At 48.8% G+C, this 19234-nt stretch overlaps 4 protein-coding genes across 5 annotated transcripts; 2 read left to right on the top strand and 2 right to left on the bottom strand.

Annotated features, from left to right (window-relative positions):
* Nucleotides 1-2439: 2439 nt before the first annotated feature.
* On the bottom strand, nucleotides 2440-4487 carry PLB1 (Lysophospholipase 1; the record flags this gene model as incomplete). The annotated part of the gene is made up of 2 exons (XM_058499746.1): nucleotides 2440-4388; nucleotides 4433-4487. 2 exons carry the CDS (start codon nucleotides 4485-4487, stop codon nucleotides 2440-2442), a joined length of 2004 nt encoding a protein of 667 aa, XP_058350790.1.
* Nucleotides 4488-7718: 3231 nt separating this feature from the next.
* Nucleotides 7719-11600, bottom strand: ONS95_006289 (uncharacterized protein). 2 transcript variants are annotated; one of them, XM_058499744.1, is made up of 9 exons: nucleotides 10376-11600; nucleotides 10231-10311; nucleotides 10093-10145; nucleotides 9760-10017; nucleotides 8965-9650; nucleotides 8627-8782; nucleotides 8246-8456; nucleotides 8129-8186; nucleotides 7719-8013 (listed from the first exon to the last, which is right to left on the bottom strand). In XM_058499744.1, the coding sequence occupies exons 1-9, from the start codon at nucleotides 10589-10591 to the stop codon at nucleotides 7954-7956; spliced, it is 1779 nt and encodes a 592-aa protein (XP_058350788.1). In that variant the 5' UTR covers nucleotides 10592-11600; the 3' UTR covers nucleotides 7719-7953. The 2 variants fall into 2 exon arrangements, with proteins under 2 accessions (XP_058350788.1, XP_058350789.1); XM_058499745.1 differs by lacking the exon at nucleotides 10376-11600 and having other exon boundaries at nucleotides 9760-10250.
* A 150-nt stretch (nucleotides 11601-11750) lies between these two features.
* Nucleotides 11751-15888, top strand: ONS95_006288 (uncharacterized protein). Its single transcript, XM_058499743.1, has 2 exons — nucleotides 11751-15013; nucleotides 15063-15888. Exons 1-2 carry the CDS (start codon nucleotides 11829-11831, stop codon nucleotides 15673-15675), a joined length of 3798 nt encoding a protein of 1265 aa, XP_058350787.1. The 5' UTR covers nucleotides 11751-11828; the 3' UTR covers nucleotides 15676-15888.
* A 123-nt stretch (nucleotides 15889-16011) lies between these two features.
* Nucleotides 16012-18742, top strand: ONS95_006287 (uncharacterized protein; the record flags this gene model as incomplete). The annotated part of the gene is made up of 1 exon (XM_058499742.1): nucleotides 16012-18742. Exon 1 carries the CDS (start codon nucleotides 16187-16189, stop codon nucleotides 18740-18742), a length of 2556 nt encoding a protein of 851 aa, XP_058350786.1. The 5' UTR covers nucleotides 16012-16186.
* Nucleotides 18743-19234: the final 492 nt, after the last annotated feature.

Genomic DNA, 19234 nt, shown 5'->3' with positions numbered 1-19234 from the left:
TAGCGAAGGCATATGTACTAGAGCTGCTCACATCAACTCCGACAAGAAGTAGAAAGACATGTGTTTCTGGGCTTGGCTCATTTCCCACTTCCTGCTGCTTCGAGAACTGAGGTTCTCTTATCACAAGAGACAATTTGTGCGTGTCTTCTATGCCACACCTCAAACTCACACTACTTTGACAAATGGAAACGGCGTTACACGTTCTTCTTAAAGTGATGAATTCGAGTATGTACATCCTCCTTACTGTACTTCTTTCTGGGTACTAAAGAAAATCTAACGGAATAATATAAGAAAGACAGAGTAAGATACAACACCCACATACCAACCACCCATCCTTCGCTGTAGACCAGCAGCTAGGCTGGGAGATACAATCTCTTAACTATTGTGTTTGGATACTATACTATGGATATCCTTATCGGTTGAACGAGATGAGACATAAGATATTAGAGCTATAGCCAAATCCCCCGTCAAAAAAATGTTTAATGTCAGTATTACCAGATTCTCACGGTGGGGAGTATCTGTATGCAGATTGAGTATTGGCCTGTATATATATATATATAACGTTCCTTCTTCTAACGATATATAACATACTTGAAAACCTACTGCAGGACTGGGGTAGCGGTACCTAAAACGTGGTACTGCGAACGATGGAAGCAGATCTTCTCTCTATCCCCACATTCTATTCTCCACCCCCTGACTTTTACAGATTTCTAATCTCCAGGACCCCAGGACCCTAGCTCAAAACCCCAACTCATGCCTTCTCATAGTAAGACGAGAACTACCTTCCTCTCTCGTCACCTATAGGCTATAGCAGTGTCTTCAAACCCTCCTCTCCTCTTTCCTGTCCTCGCAATTCCCTCTCAATTTCCATGTTTGGAGAATGCATTCCCAACCCCTCTTTACCAACCCCTCTTTACCAACCCCTCTTTCCCATCCCCATCCACTCTATCACAAGTAACCACTCAGTTCTACTCAACCACCCCAAAATTTCCCACCCCACCCAGCAATCTAATCCTATCCTCCTCCACCTCCAGCTTCTTACCGCGAACCTAAGCCCAACCCAAAACCAAAACCCAAAACCCAAAACCAAAACACATCAAACACATAAACAAAACAAAACAATCTCCACACATCCTAAATATCCCATACATCCCATACATCCTACATACATACGTACATACATACATAAACAACCCGTCTAATCGCCTCTCTCTCTCTCTCTCTCTTTCTATATATATATATATAAACCACCTTCCCAGAACCAGATCCAGATCCAGATTTTTCTATCCTATCTCTGCTATCTCTGCTATCTCATTCATAGCTTGGTAGGTAGGTATCTCACAGGTGGATGGGGAGTTGGGTTATCTTTCCTTTTTTGGATTTCTAGTTTGGAAATCCCCCTTTGGAAACCCCCCCTGGAAAACCCCCTTTGGAGACCCCCTTTGGAGGGGGAAAAGATGGGTAGGCAGGGAGAGAGGGAGGGAGGGAGAGAGGGAGAGAGAGGTGGAGGAGAAGATGGGTAGAGAGAGAGAGAGAGAGAGAGAGGGAGAGAGAAAGGTAAATAGGTAGGTAAGGTAAGGTAAGGTAAGGTAAGGTACCTTAAAGAACCTAATAATGTGGACTCCACATGATGTGACCGCCCTGAATGTACATACCTACCTACCTATGTACCTACAGGTAAAGCAACATCCAACATGAAACCTACCTACCTACCTACCTACCTATCTATCTATCCAGGCATACGAAAATATACCTTCCAATCAATCAATCAATCAGTCATTCGATCGATCGATCAATCAATCACCTACCTTGCCCACCACCTACACTCACTAATAATAATAAAAATAATACTAATACTATCAGCAAGCAGTATCACTAGCAGTATCACTTACACAAAACCCTATTTCTTTCGGTTTCTTTCCTTCTTTTCCTTCTTTTCTTTCTTTCTCTTCCAGAACTTCAAGATAGTAAGTAGTATGCAATGCAATGCAATGCAATACAGTGCAATGCAATGTGATGTGATAAGATCTGTAGCCTGCCTGCCTGCCTGCCTGCCTGCCTTTATATTATATTATAGTTTAGCTTAGCTTAGGCTTACCTTTGTAGGTACTTTTGTATAGATCTGCGAGCTTTAAAAGTATTTCCTTTCTTTTTTTTTTCTTCTTTTTTTTCTCTCTAGTGTTTATGCTATTTTGTTTCCATGCTCTCTCTCGTTGTCCATGAATGATACTCCAAAAAAATGTGGAAAATACTGAAATGGAAAACTGAATGGGAATTAGAAACCTAGTGCCTGCACTTCCCAGAGATAGATGGAATCAATCCTGTGGCTAGCTACTTCTGTCCGTAGAAAATACGCAAGTACTGTACAACCTTGACTTCCTCTACGGCCATACATACAACCCAAAGAACAAAGGCAACCCAACTACCCAAAATCCCATCCTAAATCAACAAAAACATCGCCAAAACCGCCGCAACAACAATCCCTATTCCAGAACTGCCCAACCTCCCCCCCACCCCCGAAAACGGAACCTCCGCACTCTTAAACCCAGGCTCATAGCTCAACCCCCCCGCGGGAACACTATCATCCACCCTCCCATCCCAACAATACCTCTCAAAGCAGCCCCTACAGATCTCCGGTACACCCGTCCCCGTCCTCTCCAAGCTCCGACTCAACACCGCGCACGCGACACAAGCAGGCCACTCCTTATCCAGCGTCCCGTTCGCCTGCGTGGCGACCTCGTAGCCGTTGCGGATGATGAGGTTGCGCTGCGTGTTGTTGTAGTCCGGGTCGAAGGTGCTGACGTTGGAGTGGGTTATGTAGGGGGAGTTGGGGATGTAGACTATGAGGGGTGCTGTGTTGGAGCCGGAATTGGAATTGGAATTGGCACCAGTGCTGGTGATGTTTGAAGAGTTGCATCCGAAGAAAGTAGGGCGGTTGTTGAGGCCTAGATTGACGAATGTGTTGACGGAAGGGATAGATGGGAAGGCGGTGCCGTTTTCGATTGTGGCGTTCAGGGACCGCTGGTACGTTGCTACGAGGGCGGTGCCGTTGGGCCAGTTGTGGGCTGTGTCGGCTGAGGAGTCGACTGCGAAGATGACGTCTACTGCTCGTTGCGGCTGGATCAGTGGGTAGAGGGGGATGTTTTGTAAGTCCTCGCCGCCGTCGACGAGGGAGAGTTCCGGGGAGGTGGAGATCGAGGAGGCGTTGTTGTAGGCGAAGAAGGGGTTGGGTTTCCACTGTGCGATGTCGTCGTTTCCCTCGCCGAGGTCGGTGAGGATGTTGCTGAATATGGTGCGGAGGAAATCAGGGACGGAGGTGCTGTTTAGTTGGAGGATGAGCTGGTTGAAGAGGGAGGAGGAGGTGCCCATTACGAAGCCGGATTGGTCGAAGCCGCGGACGCAGGATCCCTTGCTGGGGACCACGCCGGCGGAGAAGTTGGAGCCGAGGTATTCTGTGGGGGCGAAGCCGTAGATTACGGGGTCCCAGGAACCCATTTCGAAGGGGTTGAATTCGAAGACGGTGGAGTTGAGGGAGATGATTTTGGTGCCTGGGGCGCGGCCGTTGGCGATGAGGAAGGGGAAGGGGATGGAGCCAGAGCGGAAGTTGTCGGTTAAGGCGATGGAGGAGAATGTGTATGCTGGTCCGCCATTTGTGGCGTTGATGAGTTGATTGGAGAGAGCTCGTCCCCAGTAGTCGGTAATGGAGGTATTGTAACCAGCTTTACTCTTCTTTTCCACATCGTCGATAATGGTGCTGTAGTAATCGGCTGTACTCAACAACTTGATTCCATCACCATCCGGTCCCTCGAAGATGGAATTGTCGAACCTCCAGACATTGGAATCCTTGCTCCCATCCCTGAGAGTTTGGACTGAGCTGAAATTATTCGTATACATCGATCCAACGAGCCAACCACCTCCAGACAAACCAGCAAGGTAAGTAGTAGCTTGAAGCAGCCCACCAATCTGACCAGTATTCGTCGAATTACTGGTCCTACTGTCGGCTGCAGCGACAAAACCAGCACCATTCATCAAAGCTCTATATCCGCCTCCTGACACAGCAATACCAATATTTGGCAAAGCAGTGGCATTATTCCGAATGCCATTAATATAAGCCGCAGCATCAAAATCTGTGATGTTCATCCTAGTCAACCACGAGATCATAGGCTCGATGGTATTGTTTCTGCGTAGTTCCAGCCATGATACTTCACTTGGTGACAAGGTAGCTGCTGAGCGGATGGTGGGTCTCTCGGAGGGGCAATCAACAACGGCTGGAGCGTAATTGCCGGAGGGACTGTTGGGGAGAGCTCTTTTTAGGGCGGTTTCTGGTATTGGGAGGATTTCTGCAGCGAGGATTTCTGGTGAGGCATCTCGTGGGAGGATGAGTGACGCTGGACTGTTAGCGGGTTAAGTGTATTCGGAAGCCCGGGCTTACCTTCACATAGACATAATGTTGCGACTGAAGTAAGAAGAGAAGTGAAGACCTTCATTTTGTATGAAGTACAAGCACCAGAAGTGGATCGATGTACAAAAGATTTCCCCGATCAAAGAACGGCGGGGTATTTGAAGTGAAATGAAGCCAAGCCCAGTGACTGAGTGAACGTGAACGTGAACGTGAACAAGGAAATTAGTTTCGAAGGACCGTGAGTGAAGTGAAGCGAAGCGAAGTGAAGTAAGTCAAGTCAAGTCAAGTCAAGTCGTGAAGTAGATTACAGTAGTAAAGGTGCAGGATGCGCCGGAAAGTATAATATTACTGTATGACGCCGGGGTCGTCGGTAGTGCTCCTTTACTTTACTTTACTTTAGCAGGGTATGACGAAAGGGAGGGTGAGGGCCACGGGTGCGCACGCGCGCAGCACCGCTTTTAGCTACCTCTGTGTCGCGTTAGGCGGAGTTAGGGGGCGAAGGCGTATCCACCCACCTCTCCAGTACAGTACAGAGTGGATCTGAGTCTGGGCGGGAGATCTCCAGGGTCAGGGTGAACAGTGGACACCGAGTGGGTGGTTGAACGGGGATATGGTGATGTTTCGTTGGACTTTACTTTCCGATGTTGAGTACAACGAAGATGATGCGAGATGTACGAGGATATACGCTGTGCGAAGTTGATTCGGTGTAGATGCGAACGAAAAGTTTCGAGAGTCTAGATCTTGTTGATGAGTTGTGAAGGTTTTTTGCGACCCGAGGCGCTGTTTGAGGTGGAGGTCCAGGATCTTATGTTTGGTAAGGGATGTGTAGGTGAGATTATCACTATTCTTGTGATCGTGAGAATGATAGGGTTGATTGACTTTGAGTGTCCAGCCGCTGTTGGTGAGAGGGCAATGCGAGGTTGTCGAAGGGGACAGGAATTGACCTATTAATTGCGCCTAGGTAGATAGATGGTACAATTGGATATAAGCCGATTATCGTGTGCACTGTTTCCGTTTATCATACCACACGGAAGAGTCCAATTGATGTACTACTCCAAAAGGACAGGCGAAAATCAACAGCTTCGCCTCCTCATCAGCAGTAATCAATCAATTGCGTCGTACTCACTCAAGACCTCCCTGTGCAGCTTTCAAGGCAGATATTTTCGTCAGCATCGAGGCTCCAGCTGGTGTGTTGATCTTTCCCGGGCTTATCATTGATGTCGACGTCGCTGGATGACTGCATGTAAATATAAATACATAAATACATATATACGAGCGCACCAAACAAACACATCCAGATTTGATCAGATCTTCACCTCTCAGTCTCCAAGGCACCTCAGGAGAAATGCACTCTAAACCCAACCTGAACCCACCCACCTCTCTGCCCTGGGATCGCTGCCCGGGGCTCGCTGGGCACTGAGGTGGGCAGTGAGTGAGGTGGGTCAGCGATGGTCGGTCGGGCATTCCTGGGGTATCCACCCCGACATTATGCAATCCAATGTACATCCTTTCATATAACAAACCCCACACTCCCAAGCACCCTCGCTTTACCACATTCCATTCCATCACAGTCATCTCACCTTCTAAGGTATATCCAACCTCACACCTTTAATATTTACTTCATAATTTTTTTTTTCACAAGCAAGGCACAAGAGACGTTGAACCATCCGATCCAAACTCTATTCCCACCGACCGTCGACGTTACCCCTTACTCGTTCCGGCCAAGCCGACAGGGCCTGACACACGCAGACAGGGCACAACAGAGAGTATCGATCGACGCGGCAGTGGCTGTGGCTGATTGACGGTGGGATGACTAATGCACGTAATGCGTGGCTGCGTGGCTGCGTGGCTGCGGCACGTCATGTTTATTTTTACGTGAAATATTCTAAACTGATAAGTAGGTACAGTATTGTTTGTGCAGGTACATCATAAATAAGTAATTAAATCAAATAAATGGTTGTAGAAAGAAAGAAACGTTGTCGTGCTCTGCTCTGCTCTTGGACTGGAGGTGGGAATGGTTGTTGTTAAGGTAAAATAGGGAGGGTTCTTGGCTGACACACAACCCTCCAGCCAGGTCCCTCTCTGTTGGTGGGTGGGTGGGTAATGATGAGGATAGTTGTTCCTGCATAAGTATTTTATGCACCTCGCTTCGGCAGAACTGGAAGCCCGCCCGGAAATCTCGGGTGGCACGTGATTGGGCGCCTGCTCAACCAGCCTACCTACCTATCTATCCCAATAAGAAAACCATCTCGCACTGCAGTACACGCCGTATACAGTAATCAATTTTGAAGATGAAAGATAGGCCGTTCGCCGGACGGATTCTGAAAAGGATATTGAGTATGCTATTAAATTCCATACCATACCCGCAGATACCATTGTGCCGCTCTGTTCGGAGAATTATTCCACGATTGTTAATTGTTGTGAGCTCAGGGCATTATTGCTCAGTTTGCCTACTTGGCGAGGTGCATATCTTACCTATCATTATTCCGTTCTTTAAGATGGCTAGGTTGCTGGGTGGCTGAGTTCTTCCTTCTACCTAGCTTCGCGCGGTGGCGTGGTTGGGTTGGTTGACTGATGGGAAGAGCACGGGTTGGTATCTTATGTGATAGACGATGACTGTATGGACAATAGCGCAGCGCAGCGCAGCGACGACCCCGAATGGGATGGAAATGGATTTCGGAGGGGTGTGTATGCAGGTTCGCAAGCTTGTGATGATGAGATGAGGTGAGCTGAGATGAACTGAGATGGGCTGGGTAGTAAGCGAGGCTGGCTGGCTGACTAGCTGGCTGGCTAGCTGGCGAGGAGAGGTAGGGAGGTATGGGACGGTTCATGGAGGAATTTGGTGGTATTGAGGTTGGATAGGTGGATATGTGGATAGATAGATAGATAGAGAGATAGATAGATAGGAGATAAATGGAGAATTGAGATGAGTTGAGTTGAGTTGAGTTGAGTTGCAGCTGGCCATCTCAACTTCCAAGTTCAGTATCAAATTTATGGAGAATCACGATTTTAGCTGGGATTTCTGGTATGCGGAAGGAAAGTCCGAGAGTGTGAATATGGAATTGCGGTTTTCTTTCACTTCTCCTTACTTGTGTTTATGTGTGTATCTGTGGCTGTTGACTGGTTTGGGGATGAATGAGTGAGAATTTGGGAAGGGGAAGTTGGTGAAAATGCCTTAGGTAAGTATGTGCCCTGTATCAATACATTTTTATGGAGGTGAGACTATAGAAGAGAACTGAATATTTTAAACTCAACTCATCGAGAGGCGAGATTCGGGTCTCCAGACGAGGTGAAGAGAGTTTTAAGCAAATGGATTCTTCTTTCTAGTATTACCGCACCGAGAATAAGCAACAACTCCGGTTACGATTATTTGAAGACCTTTAAGGGTGTCCCTTTTCCATAATTGTGAGATAATTCTTCGGGTTTATGGATTGTAAGGCAATCAAGTATATTCCCGCTCCTATTTCTTTGTCTATGTCTACTCTCAATCACACTCTGTCTCCTATTCCGACTCTAGCATCACTGTGCCGCGAAGGATATGCCATTCTTTTCTACCCCTCAAGCTTAACCATATCTTTCGTCTTGGTGTGTGCTTTCCATTTGGTGAGAATCTGGTCAAAACGTTCATTATTAGAACATATTGTGGATGCTGCAAGAAGAAGAGCAACGAAGAAAAGCAGCGAAAACGAGGAAAGACAAGTATTGGGGAAGAGAAGAGAAGCTTACCACAAGTGCAATAGCAGCAACTAAACTCCCTGCGAAAGCGATATATGCAATCGTGAATCTATCATTTTCATCAGCCCTATCACTGCAAACCATTCTTCACACGGCATGGGGACTCACATAATGCCCAACCCTTTCATCAGAACCCCCAACACCAACCCTCTCTCTTCGGTGCTCAATCCCCTGATAAACTCCCCACTGGTACCGGAAATAGCTTCTTGGAGGACGGAGGGGGGTTCTAGCGGGAACAGGGTTTGTAGATTGGTGAGGGACAGGTTGGTGAATATGCTGCCTGCGGTGGCGAGGGCGAAGGCGATGCTGCCCATTTGTGCTGGAGTTGGGGAGTGGTGTTAGATATTTGTTAAGGAGATAGGCAGGAGGAGAATGGGAGGGGTAGAGAATGAGTTTGAGGAAGGTAAATGTAGTTTGGGAGTTGGTTATGAGTTCAGGGGAAGTGAGAGTAGAGGCAGGATTGAGATAGAGGAGGGAGAGAGGACGTACATATTATGACCATTGTCATGGCATTTCCTTTTTGATCAGCCGGGACGCAGGCTGGCATGGCTGTATATGCCATTTGGAGATACAGAGCGAAGCCTGTACCGACTAGAATTTGGGGGATGTAGATCCCGAGGGGTGGAGTTTTTTGTTGGAGGAGAGCTAATGTTGGAGAGGGCCCGCGTTAGCGAATATTCGAGTTGACCCAAACATCAATACTCAAATCTCGATTTTCCCGTTCCTTTCCGATAAATACCAGGTGCTCAGATTAAGACCAGAGTGGACAGAAACAACAAGGATCGAAAATGGCAAGGTAGAATAAAAGAAAAGAGAAAGACACCTACCTAACCCCACAGCTCCCACTGTCCCAACAATCGCACCCACAACAGTCCACCATAACCCTCCCCCAACCCTCGGTATAACCCACCCCACAAGCGGCATGAAGAACGCCATACATCCAATCATCGGTAACAGTCTAATCGCAGCACCAAGCGTACTCTCCCCTCTCACAAGCTGGAAATACAAACTCATGTACTCGAGGGCTAGAAAGCCGCCTGTAGAGCAGCAAGAGCTGACGGCGAACACGAGCCACACTTCTGGGATGGTGACCAGAGAGATGGGGAAGAGTCGGGTGGTGGCGGTGGTTAGGAAGATGGTTTTTTGTTGCACGAAGAAGAAAATGAGGCTTGTGCCTGCGATGGAGAAAAATAGGATGGTTGGGATGCTATCCCATGCGTAGGAGAGGCCGCCGAAGGAGATGCCTGTTATTAGGCCGGTGATGGAGATGACTGAGAGGAGAGTGCCGAGGATGTCGAGAGTTAGGAGGCGGGTAAGCAGTGGTGGGGGTGTGGTTTTGGTAGCAGCGGAGGAGGCCGAGAGAGGATCGAGCGTGGGTATCATGGTTAGGTATACGGGTGTGAAGAGACCGGCAACGATGATGTCGAGGAGGAAACCCCAGCGCCAGGAACGGGGACCGAGGAGACCACCAAAGAGGGCGCCTAGGACGCGGCCAAGAGACCAGCAGATTCCGCTGGATAATACACCAATTAGCTGATGTTGTATGTGGAAGAGGAGAATGTATGGAGAGGAAAGTGAATGACAACGAGAGGAGACTTATGTCGAGAAGAAACTTGACTTACACCAACCCAACATACGTCGGCCTTTCCTGCGGCGTGGTCACACTCGACAAGATAACAATCACACCAGTATAAAGCCCAACACCACCCGCACCAGCAATTACACGTCCTATGATCAACATGTTCATGCTCTGTGCGGCGCCACAAAGGCCAGAGCCGAGAGCGAAGAGCATGAGAAAGAGCAGGCAAAGGTGCTTAGCTGGGAGGATGGTGTATATTTTTCCGACCGGCAGGACGAGCGCTATGGCGCCGAGGGAGAAACTTGGTAGATGTTAGTGGATGAGACGCGAGGATTGATGGAGATCGGGAGGGGCAAGATTGGGAGGGGTAGGGTACCCGACAAATATCCATGGAAGTTTAGATGCTTCCCCAAATTCGGCGAGGAGTACCTGTTTTTGTTTTGAGCATTGAATAGTCTCTTGCAATTTGGACTTGAGAGACTGTAAAGGAGACATCCGAAGCGTGACAACTTACAGGAATCAAAATACTCGTCAAATTGGTATCGAGACAATACAAAAACACAGCTGAAATGACAGAAGTAACAAGAATGGGCCACTGTAGAGATGTGATCAGTCAACCATCTTTCAAGAAACACATATAGTATGGAATAGGCACGCACTCGCCATCCAGTAATGGTCCTCTGTGGCGTCACCGGCTTCTCTACTCCAAGTTCCCCATCCAGAATAATGCCATCTTTCTCCTTGCCATCTGAATCGATAAATCTTGGATCACGAAGTTCGAGATCGAGTTTCTCAGTCGATCTGAAGCCAAGATGAAGAGGGTGCAGATGGCTTGCTTGGAGGTAGTTGTTTGGGTGTAGATGTTTGTCGTCCATTTTGGCCTGGAATTTGAACGTGCCCTGAGCGGACTGGCAGCAAAGAGGTCTGTGAAATTGACGATAATCCAAAAAAGTCCAGTTCAACCCTCGAGGTGCTGGCTGATCAAAAGGTGCAAGTCTGGGGGAAGAAGGGGGTGGAAAAGCATGACTCGCTGAATGAAAGTTAGGTTGTGATGAGACTTGAGATGAAGGGATCTGGTGTTGCTCAGAACCGAAACTCAAAACTTATTCAGGCCAAAGTAAGAACAATGTATGCTCCTGTTGAATTCAATACGTGGCACTGAAGAAGATATCTAGAGAGCTGAGGAAGATCAAAAAACCTCTGCATAACGGGGTAACTATTGTTCGCAGGTTGAACGTGCAGTAGAGAACAATGACCAGGTAGAAACAACCAGAAAAACATGAGATATTGAAAGATAGAATAAGCATGATTTGATCGATATGCATGTCTGTCATGTTCCTTGCATGAAGTCAAAGGTAGATCAGTTTTGGCTTTCCAGGTTTTCGGGACAACAGGTGCAGGAAAGAGAGGGGAAAGCAAGATGTTGAATACACGGGACGGGCAAACCCAAAGCGATCAACTCTACCGGAGAGGCCGCTTGCTTCTGACTCTGATCACTGTAAGACGTGCAGCCGGACGGCCTTGGAGACAGAGTTGAGATAGACTCACGTGACACAACATTGACTGTCGGTTCCTTGTTGTGCGTGGGATCTGTTGCGTGCATCATGGTGATACTATGTAGGCGGTGGATAATGTGTAGCGAGGCGTCGCTGTCACGTCACTGGCTGGTCGATCGACGACTGTGATGTTCGGATCGCGAAAGGTCTGTGATGGAGTGCTGGATGATTGTCCATGACCCCGACAGGAGGCACGAACATTAAGAGTCGATAGATAGATAGCTATCGGTATTTTGAGGGTAGGAGCATCATTCTCCCGAAGACGGCTCACCGCAAGTGCAGTATCACAGCACCTGCAAAGTTTTGGGCTGCGTCGTTAGTCGTAAACAATCGACAGAAGTGGATCCGATCGATCAAATGAGGGGATTCCAAGGTTCCGATGTCGATCACGTGGGCGTTGACATGACAACGACGCTAAATCGCCGGGATGACAACAAACAAGTCTCCACCTCTGATAAACAGCTCCAAATCTGCTTTCACTACAACAGCATCATCGCGTCAATGTGAAAACACTATCGCCTCAATTCGATACTAATCTCCAGCAACAAACACTATCATGGATCAATCACCACCAAAACGTGTCACGCGTGCCCGAGCGGCAGCGAAAACAACAGACACGGGTATCAAGACTACCAAAATCGCGACTGCCGCTTCAAAAGCGAAAGTCACTCGTACTGTCTCGACGACAAAACGCAAGACCCGAGCCGACGATGTCGAAATCGAAGAACAGCAAGACCCAGAACCCATAATCGAACCAGAACCAAAAACCACACGCGGACGTGCAAGGAAGACCGTCCAACCCGACCCAGCGCCAGAGCCAGAACCAGAAATGAACGAACCTCCAGTTAGACCGACTCGAGGTCGCCCCAAGAAGGCTGCAGCTCCGGTCGAAACTCCAGCTCCAGAACCCACAAGAGCTACAAGAGGACGCGCGAAGAAAATTGAAGTACCTCAAGAGGAATCAATCGTCGTTGAGGATCCACCGAAGAGACCTGCTCGAGGACGAGCGACTACAGTCAGCAAGGTGGCAGCCCCCAAAAAGACCGTCAAGTTCGAAGAACCTGACAAAGAAAACATCATCCCCATCGAGGTAAATGCCAAGGGCAAAGGGAAAGCTGCTGAGCCTGCGACTGGTCTACGAGCCAAGCCAGTACGAAAGGCTGCCGCAACAACCACAACTCGAGCTACCCGCGGACGTGCAAAGACCACTGTTGAAGAGAAGGAAAAGTCATCACCATTGAGTCCCAAGAAGGCAACACAGGTGGCTACGGCGAAAGAGACTGTATCAGAAGATGAGCTGGCTACATCTGAGAAGACACCCATGAGACCACTCATGAAGAGTCCAATAAAGGCCCCCGGAAGTATCTTTGGCACTGCGAAGAAGCTGGACTTCTCAAACTCAAACTCCATCACTGTCAACAGGGTCGCCACACAGGATCTAAAGGGATCAATCATGGCAAGCCCAGCTCGACGACCCCCGCAATCCCCATTCAAGGAGACTTTCAAGGCATCTGCTCAGAAGTTGACAATGGGCAATTCGATGTTCCAATCGCCTTTCAAGCCATCTCTGCCAGCTCCAAAGTCCAACACTGAGAACTCTCCATTCAAAGCCTCATTGCTTCAATCGCCAGCTAGACGCCCACAATCGCCAACCAAGGTCGGCGAAAATGGTTCTCCCTCTAGATCCGCAAACAATGCATCTTTGTTCGCTGGAACGCCAAAAGCCAGCACTTTCAAGATATCGAGATTTGCTACTCCAAGAACGGTCACTAAGAGTGCTGTGCGGACTGGAGATATGGGTCCTCCAAGTATGCCTGCTGCTACTGGTAGCCCGGCTTCCAAGGACGATTCCGATTCTACAATGATGGTAGCTGAGCCGAGTTTGACATTCTCTGGTCGTCTTTCGTCGATCATGCCTCGAGATGCTGACATGGCATTCGAAAAGTCCGAGCCAATCGCCGAGGAGATTGACACTTTGACCATTGACGACAATGGACAAGACGGCGATATCATGGCCGTTGATGAGCCGGATGTTATGGTTGAAGACATCGTGGATCACAACACAACTCCTCCTGCTTCTCCACCGAGGGACAGCACTGGATTCTCGGCGGCTTTTGCTCTTCGCGAAACTGACAATAATCCATTCGACGACTCGGAGTCAGAGGATGAACTTGCTTCAGGCTCTCCAAGTTATTCGCCTGTCCCGATGTCAGGCTTCAACATCTCTCACGACTTTGCATCGTCGCCAGCGACTCCAAGTCCTTTCAAGGCAATTGCCAAGACACCCAAGACAACATCCACTCAAAAATGTTTTGAATCTGCTCATAAGAGCAAGATTGGCTTTACTCCTCTTGCCAGACAATTGAGTGACTGGATGGCCGCAAGCCCACAAAAATCTGAGGAGACCAACTCTGACGAAGCAACTTCTCCTATTAAGCTCATCTCACAACAAGATAAAGATGCTACGCCACGACCATCTCCTGCCAAGAGCACATTCTTTGAGGATGAGATGTCTATTCGTGATGAACTGGCTGCTGAACCGGAGCTTCTCGCTCAGGAGGAAGACATTTTGGATGCCAATTTTGAGCCTGTTGAACTTGATGAGGAGGATATGGCTCTTGCCATGGAGGCTGATGAGATGTCCATGCTCGAGCCTGAGGAAGTCGAAGTTCATGTTCATGAAGAACTATTCGAGGAAGCTCCAGTCACTGAGGAGGGGGTGGCACAAGCCTCGGAAGATGAATTCCTTGTCGCCGAGCCAACTGTATCAGAGTTCATCAACGTCGAGATGATCCAGGAGGAACTTGAAACTGTCCAGCCAACCTCTGCTGACGAGCATGTTCTCTTGGAAGCCACAGTCGAAACGCTCTTGGAATGTGAGCCAACTACGGAAGCACAAATTGTGGACGCCGAGCCTCAGACTGTGCAAGAGCAGGAGAACATTCTGGAAGTCATTCATGCGGAGATCTCGGAGCCTCAAGCCATGCAAGAATCCGACATTGATGAGTTGGCTGACGAGGCCGACATGCCATCAGCCCCTGAACCTGCACCTTCAGAGGCCAGCCAAGAATATGGGGACGAGAATGCCATACCTATCGACCCTCAATTGATGGCAGCTCCGGTACCTCAGTCTCCAGAACATTCATATGCGACACCAAGACCAAAGCGCATTCTTGGTGAGCGAGTATGCCACACAGTCTCAAAGGTTCCTCTCAAAGCTGCTGCTGAGGACACCCCATTGAGACCATCTCCCAAGAAGCGAAGTGCCAGTATCTCTCGATTGCCATCGCAAAGACCTTCAAGCAATCTGACTCGCAACAACACAGTGATCTCATACTCGCCAACCAAGAACACACCCAGAACTCAACCCAAGAAGCAAAGCCAAGAAGTTGACATGCAAGGGGCACTTACGACACCTTCGAAAGCAGAGGGCTGGTCCACGATGGGGACTCCAGCTCGCACGCCACGTCGTGACATCAATACTTCTCTTTTGAAAGGTGCCGTGGTCTTCGTCGATGTCCACACGAGCGAAGGATCAGATGCTAGCGCTCTTTTCACTGAGCTTCTCACTCAAATGGGTGCTCGATGTGTCAAGACCTGGAACTGGAATGGCAATTCTGAGGACACCAGCAAGATTGGAATCACACATGTTGTTTTCAAGGATGGCGGAAAGAGAACTCTCGAGCGAGCCAAGGAGACTAACGGAGTTGTCTCTTGTGTCGGTGTTGGATGGGTGTTAGAGTAAGCTACACTATCGATTGAGTTACCGACCTTACTAATGTCTCTACAGCTGTGAACGTGAGAATAAATGGCTTGATGAGTCTCTGTACTCTGTCGACACCGGAATGGTCCCAAGAGGTGGCCATCGTCGCCGCAAGAGCATGGAGCCACGTGCTCTGGCCAAGATGAACGGCGAGCTCGTCTCGTCGATGACTCCAAATCGCAACGTGTCGCCCACCAAGGAGTTTCTTCACTTCCCAGACACTCCAGGAACCAGCAAGAGCCGCAGACGCGAGTCCGTTCAATGGATTCGCTCCCCAGCTTCATCCTCGTCAGGTGATGTTGACGACCAGACTCTGATCCTCTCTCCCGTCCCGGCTACTCCAGCACCAGAGACCATCTCCGCGTATGGCGAGGAAGGTCTCTATGGTGAGGACACACCAGCTGGCCAGACTCCATACTTCCTTCATAACGCGCAGCTTGTCCAGAAGACTGCTCCTGCTGGAAGACGGTACGTTGATACTGAACAGACGGATTCCCAGGGTAGAAACTCTATGGGAGCGGGTTTCTTGAGCGAGAAGAAGGATGAGACTGTTATGATGCGTCTGATGGCTGCGAGGAGGAAGAGTATGCAGTTTGCTCCTAAGGTTGGAAGTCCACTTGCGAGAGGGTCGTTGTTTTAAATTGTTTTTGGAATTTGTGAAGATGGGGAGTGGAGTGCATGGGAAGGAAGGAGTATTATTCATTCTTTGAGGGAGGTTAAGGGAGACGATTTGATGAATTTGATTTGGTTTACTGGCTTGGTTGATGGATTGGGTTGGGGTGTGGTGTTGGAGTACTGCTCTGATTGTTTGGTTGAACTGCTTTGTTGAAGTACCGCATGCGCTTGTTGTTGGCTTGAATGCATTACATACAGTATATTGACTTTGAATGCCTCTTGGTGTGACTTTCTATTCCGGCACGGTGATAACAGCCTGACAGCCAGAGGTTTTGTTGACATCGCCAGGCGAGCTGTGGCTATTTTTAGTACAGCGAGCATCGACAAACTTCACGTGGCTGAAGAGCTGAAAAAGCCTCATTTGCAGGATCGCAACATATCTGGCGCCGCGCCCTTCTTTATTCCAGCTACTCTCTACCCTTTTTCCTTCCTCCTCAACTTCGTCTCCCCGTCCATATCCATCTCAAGCCCCAACCATGGACGTCGACTCTCGCGGCTTCTCCCACCGCCTCGTCCGACCCAACTGGTTCGACATTCAGCCCACCGACCTTTCCACACGCCTCCGCACTCTCATATCCACGCCTGAATTCGCCGCCGTCTCAGCAGCTATCCTGCACCATGCTATCGGTTATCTGAATATTACGTTCTTTCTAGTTGCTATTCTTACGATTTGTGTTCAGGCGGGGGATGAGTTTGTGAGGAGGGATGGGGTTTTTGATCCCGAGAGGGAGAGGGCATTTGTGAGGGATGTGAGGCCTAGGGTGCTTTATGTTTTGTTGGGGGCGGGGTTGAGGTTTTGGTGGGTTGTGAGGGGGTTTGTTAGGGGTGTGGGGTGGGTGGTGAGGGTGAGACCGGAGGAGTTGGTGCCTGGGAAGGGTGTGGTGACTGTTTTGGTTGTTGTGATTGGGGTTGTATGGGTGGATTGGAAGATGGGGTTTCGATGTTGGAGGTTCTTGCGGAACACTTGCTTGACGACTTTAGATTTGACCAAAGTTGTGTCTCGAGGAGTGCTACATCACTTTTGGGAACTACTCAACCAACTGCATATGTTGGTCAAGAGTCCAAATGAGCAGTACAAGCACAAGGATGACCGTACTCTCCAGCCTGGCGAGATCCGACTATTGAGGTTGGAGCGGTGGATCCCCTTCTTTGGAGTCAGGGCCGTTCTCTATCCCGTCAAGGTCGGCGACAAACCTGTTTACGAAGCCATATCATATACTTGGGGTACGTCCAAGGAGCAGCGCGAGCTCATGATCAATGGCAAGCCGTTTGCTACATCCACATCAACATACAATGCTTTGCACGGACGCAGCTCGATGTTCCGCTCACGAGTTGTCTGGATTGATTATATCTGTATTGACCAATCAAATGATGTCGAGAAAGGAAGCCAAGTGAAGATGATGACAGAGATATACGAAAGCGCAACTAGAGTTGTTGTCTGGCTAGGAAAACCCCTCAGTCCTCGTCTAGCTATCACTCTCCTAAATGAGATGGCTACGCTACCATCCAGCATCGACAGTTACCGTCGCTACGAACACTTGACCAGCTCCGTGCAATGGCTAGCCATGGTAGATTTCTTCACCCTCCTCTGGTTCACTCGCGTGTGGATCGTGCAAGAAGTCGCCGTCGCAAAAGAAGTCCTCTTCATATGCGGCGGCATGACATTTTCGTGGGCTATGTTGCAAGGCTGGGTCGAGATATTCAGGGATCCACAGATGAGTGGTTTGATGGGTCTCACTAAGTCCAGCCAGAAAGCCAAGAGGAATATCAGTAACTTCAATTCTATCGTTACCGTACAGCGAAGGCTGCAGATAACTGCTTCGTGGCGGAAGAATCTTGAGACTTTAAAGAGAGCGGACGCGATTATGAAGGCTTTGAGTAAGAGAAATCCTGATCTTGAAAGTAAAGCTGGGGAGCCGAGTATGATGGATAATATCAATGCTATGCTCATGCCGCTTACACTGCCATTTCTACTCACCGACTTTGGCGATTTCGAATCCACGGATCCTCGGGATAAAATATTCGCTTTTACTGGTCTGGTGACAGACGAGCCGAATCAAGCATTCGCTCCAGATTATTCGAAGTCGGTCGAAAAGGTCTACAGAGATACAGCGGTATACCTTCTCCAAAGTAAAGAGCCATTCTCCGTGATATCGAGCGCAGGAATCGGTAGTAAAAGAAAGTTGGAGTTACCATCATGGGTGCCGGATTGGACGAGTCCGCCAACAGGCGCACCATTCACGCATCCCAGCTACTTCGACGATTTCTCGCCTGATTTAAGGGCTTCGGCATGCGGAAATACACAAGCGAAAATTCATTTCGATGCTGGAAGCCCTGATGTTCTAGGCCTTGATGGCATCATTTTTGATGAGGTTACTTTCGCTGGGAAGCCATTTGATTACAGTGCAGAAGACGACGAGGGGTGTGTAGTGGATGAAGTGGGAAATAGGTTCTGGCCACAGGAGTTCATTGGTAATTATCTCTGGTATGAGGAAGCTCATAACCTCGCTCAGAAACACGGGACAAAGTACGGAACCGACTACGATGCTATCGAGAACGCGTTCTGGCGAACTCTTGTCGGTGATCAAACGCCATTCAAGAGACCTGCGCCAGATATCTTGTACCGGGATTACAAACAATGGGTTGAATTGTCGAAGTATAATGATCAGATCGCAAGAGAGATTTTAGCGAAGGAGAGGAATAGTCTTCCCACTGATGAGCGTTATTGGCAGACTGTACAGGATACTGCTACATGGGGGACGGCGCTGGGGACGTGCGCTTCGATGAGGAAGTTTGCGGTTACGAAAGAGGGGCATATGGCAATGTTGCCGACGTTGGCAGAGGTGGATGATGTGATATCGGTCGTTTGCGGGTGTAGATATCCTTTGTTGCTGAGACAGAAAGCATGGAAGGGTCATGAAGGGACGGGGGAGACCTTTTATGAGTTGGTGGGCGAGTGTTATGTGCATGGGATTATGGATGGGGAGGTCATGAACGAGGAGACTGAGGTGCAAAAGCTCCTCATTGTGTAGCTCATCTCGATATTATTCTGAGAGATAAAAGAGGTAAACTCATCGGGGAATTATCCCGGTCTTGAAGTATACATTCGCTAGACAAGTTGTTGATGAGGCGGAGGTAAACTGAGATCCAGTGCACTGGAGGCGAAGTCCGAAGCGAGGACGACTCAAGAAAACGTTACAAGGGCTGCATTATCATGAGACTGTGGCCACCATTATTTGGGCTATTCACACATGCCAATCCTGTGGAGGTTGGATTAAAACACGGCAATAATAAGGCGTTGAGTGGTACGATTTGAGGGTGGCAGATCTGTGTGTGTCAGATTGTAGTTGAGCTTCGAGACCCAGCCATGCAGCAGCACTCACCGGTTTCTCCTTGATCATCCCGGCTTCAATTGGGAGAATAGTGAGGCAGAGCAGCTGAGGAATTCTCACGAGTTGTGATGGGCCGCTTGATTGGATCAGGCGTGTATGCATATGCGCAACATTGACGGTCGAGCCAGTAAC

This window comes from Cadophora gregata, assembly GCF_030347475.1.
Source record: "Cadophora gregata isolate MNR1 chromosome Unknown scaffold_17, whole genome shotgun sequence".
Classification (NCBI taxonomy): domain Eukaryota; kingdom Fungi; phylum Ascomycota; class Leotiomycetes; order Helotiales; family Ploettnerulaceae; genus Cadophora; species Cadophora gregata.
Note: the sequence above shows the minus strand (reverse complement) of the source record. Positions and strands in the feature narration are given on the sequence as shown.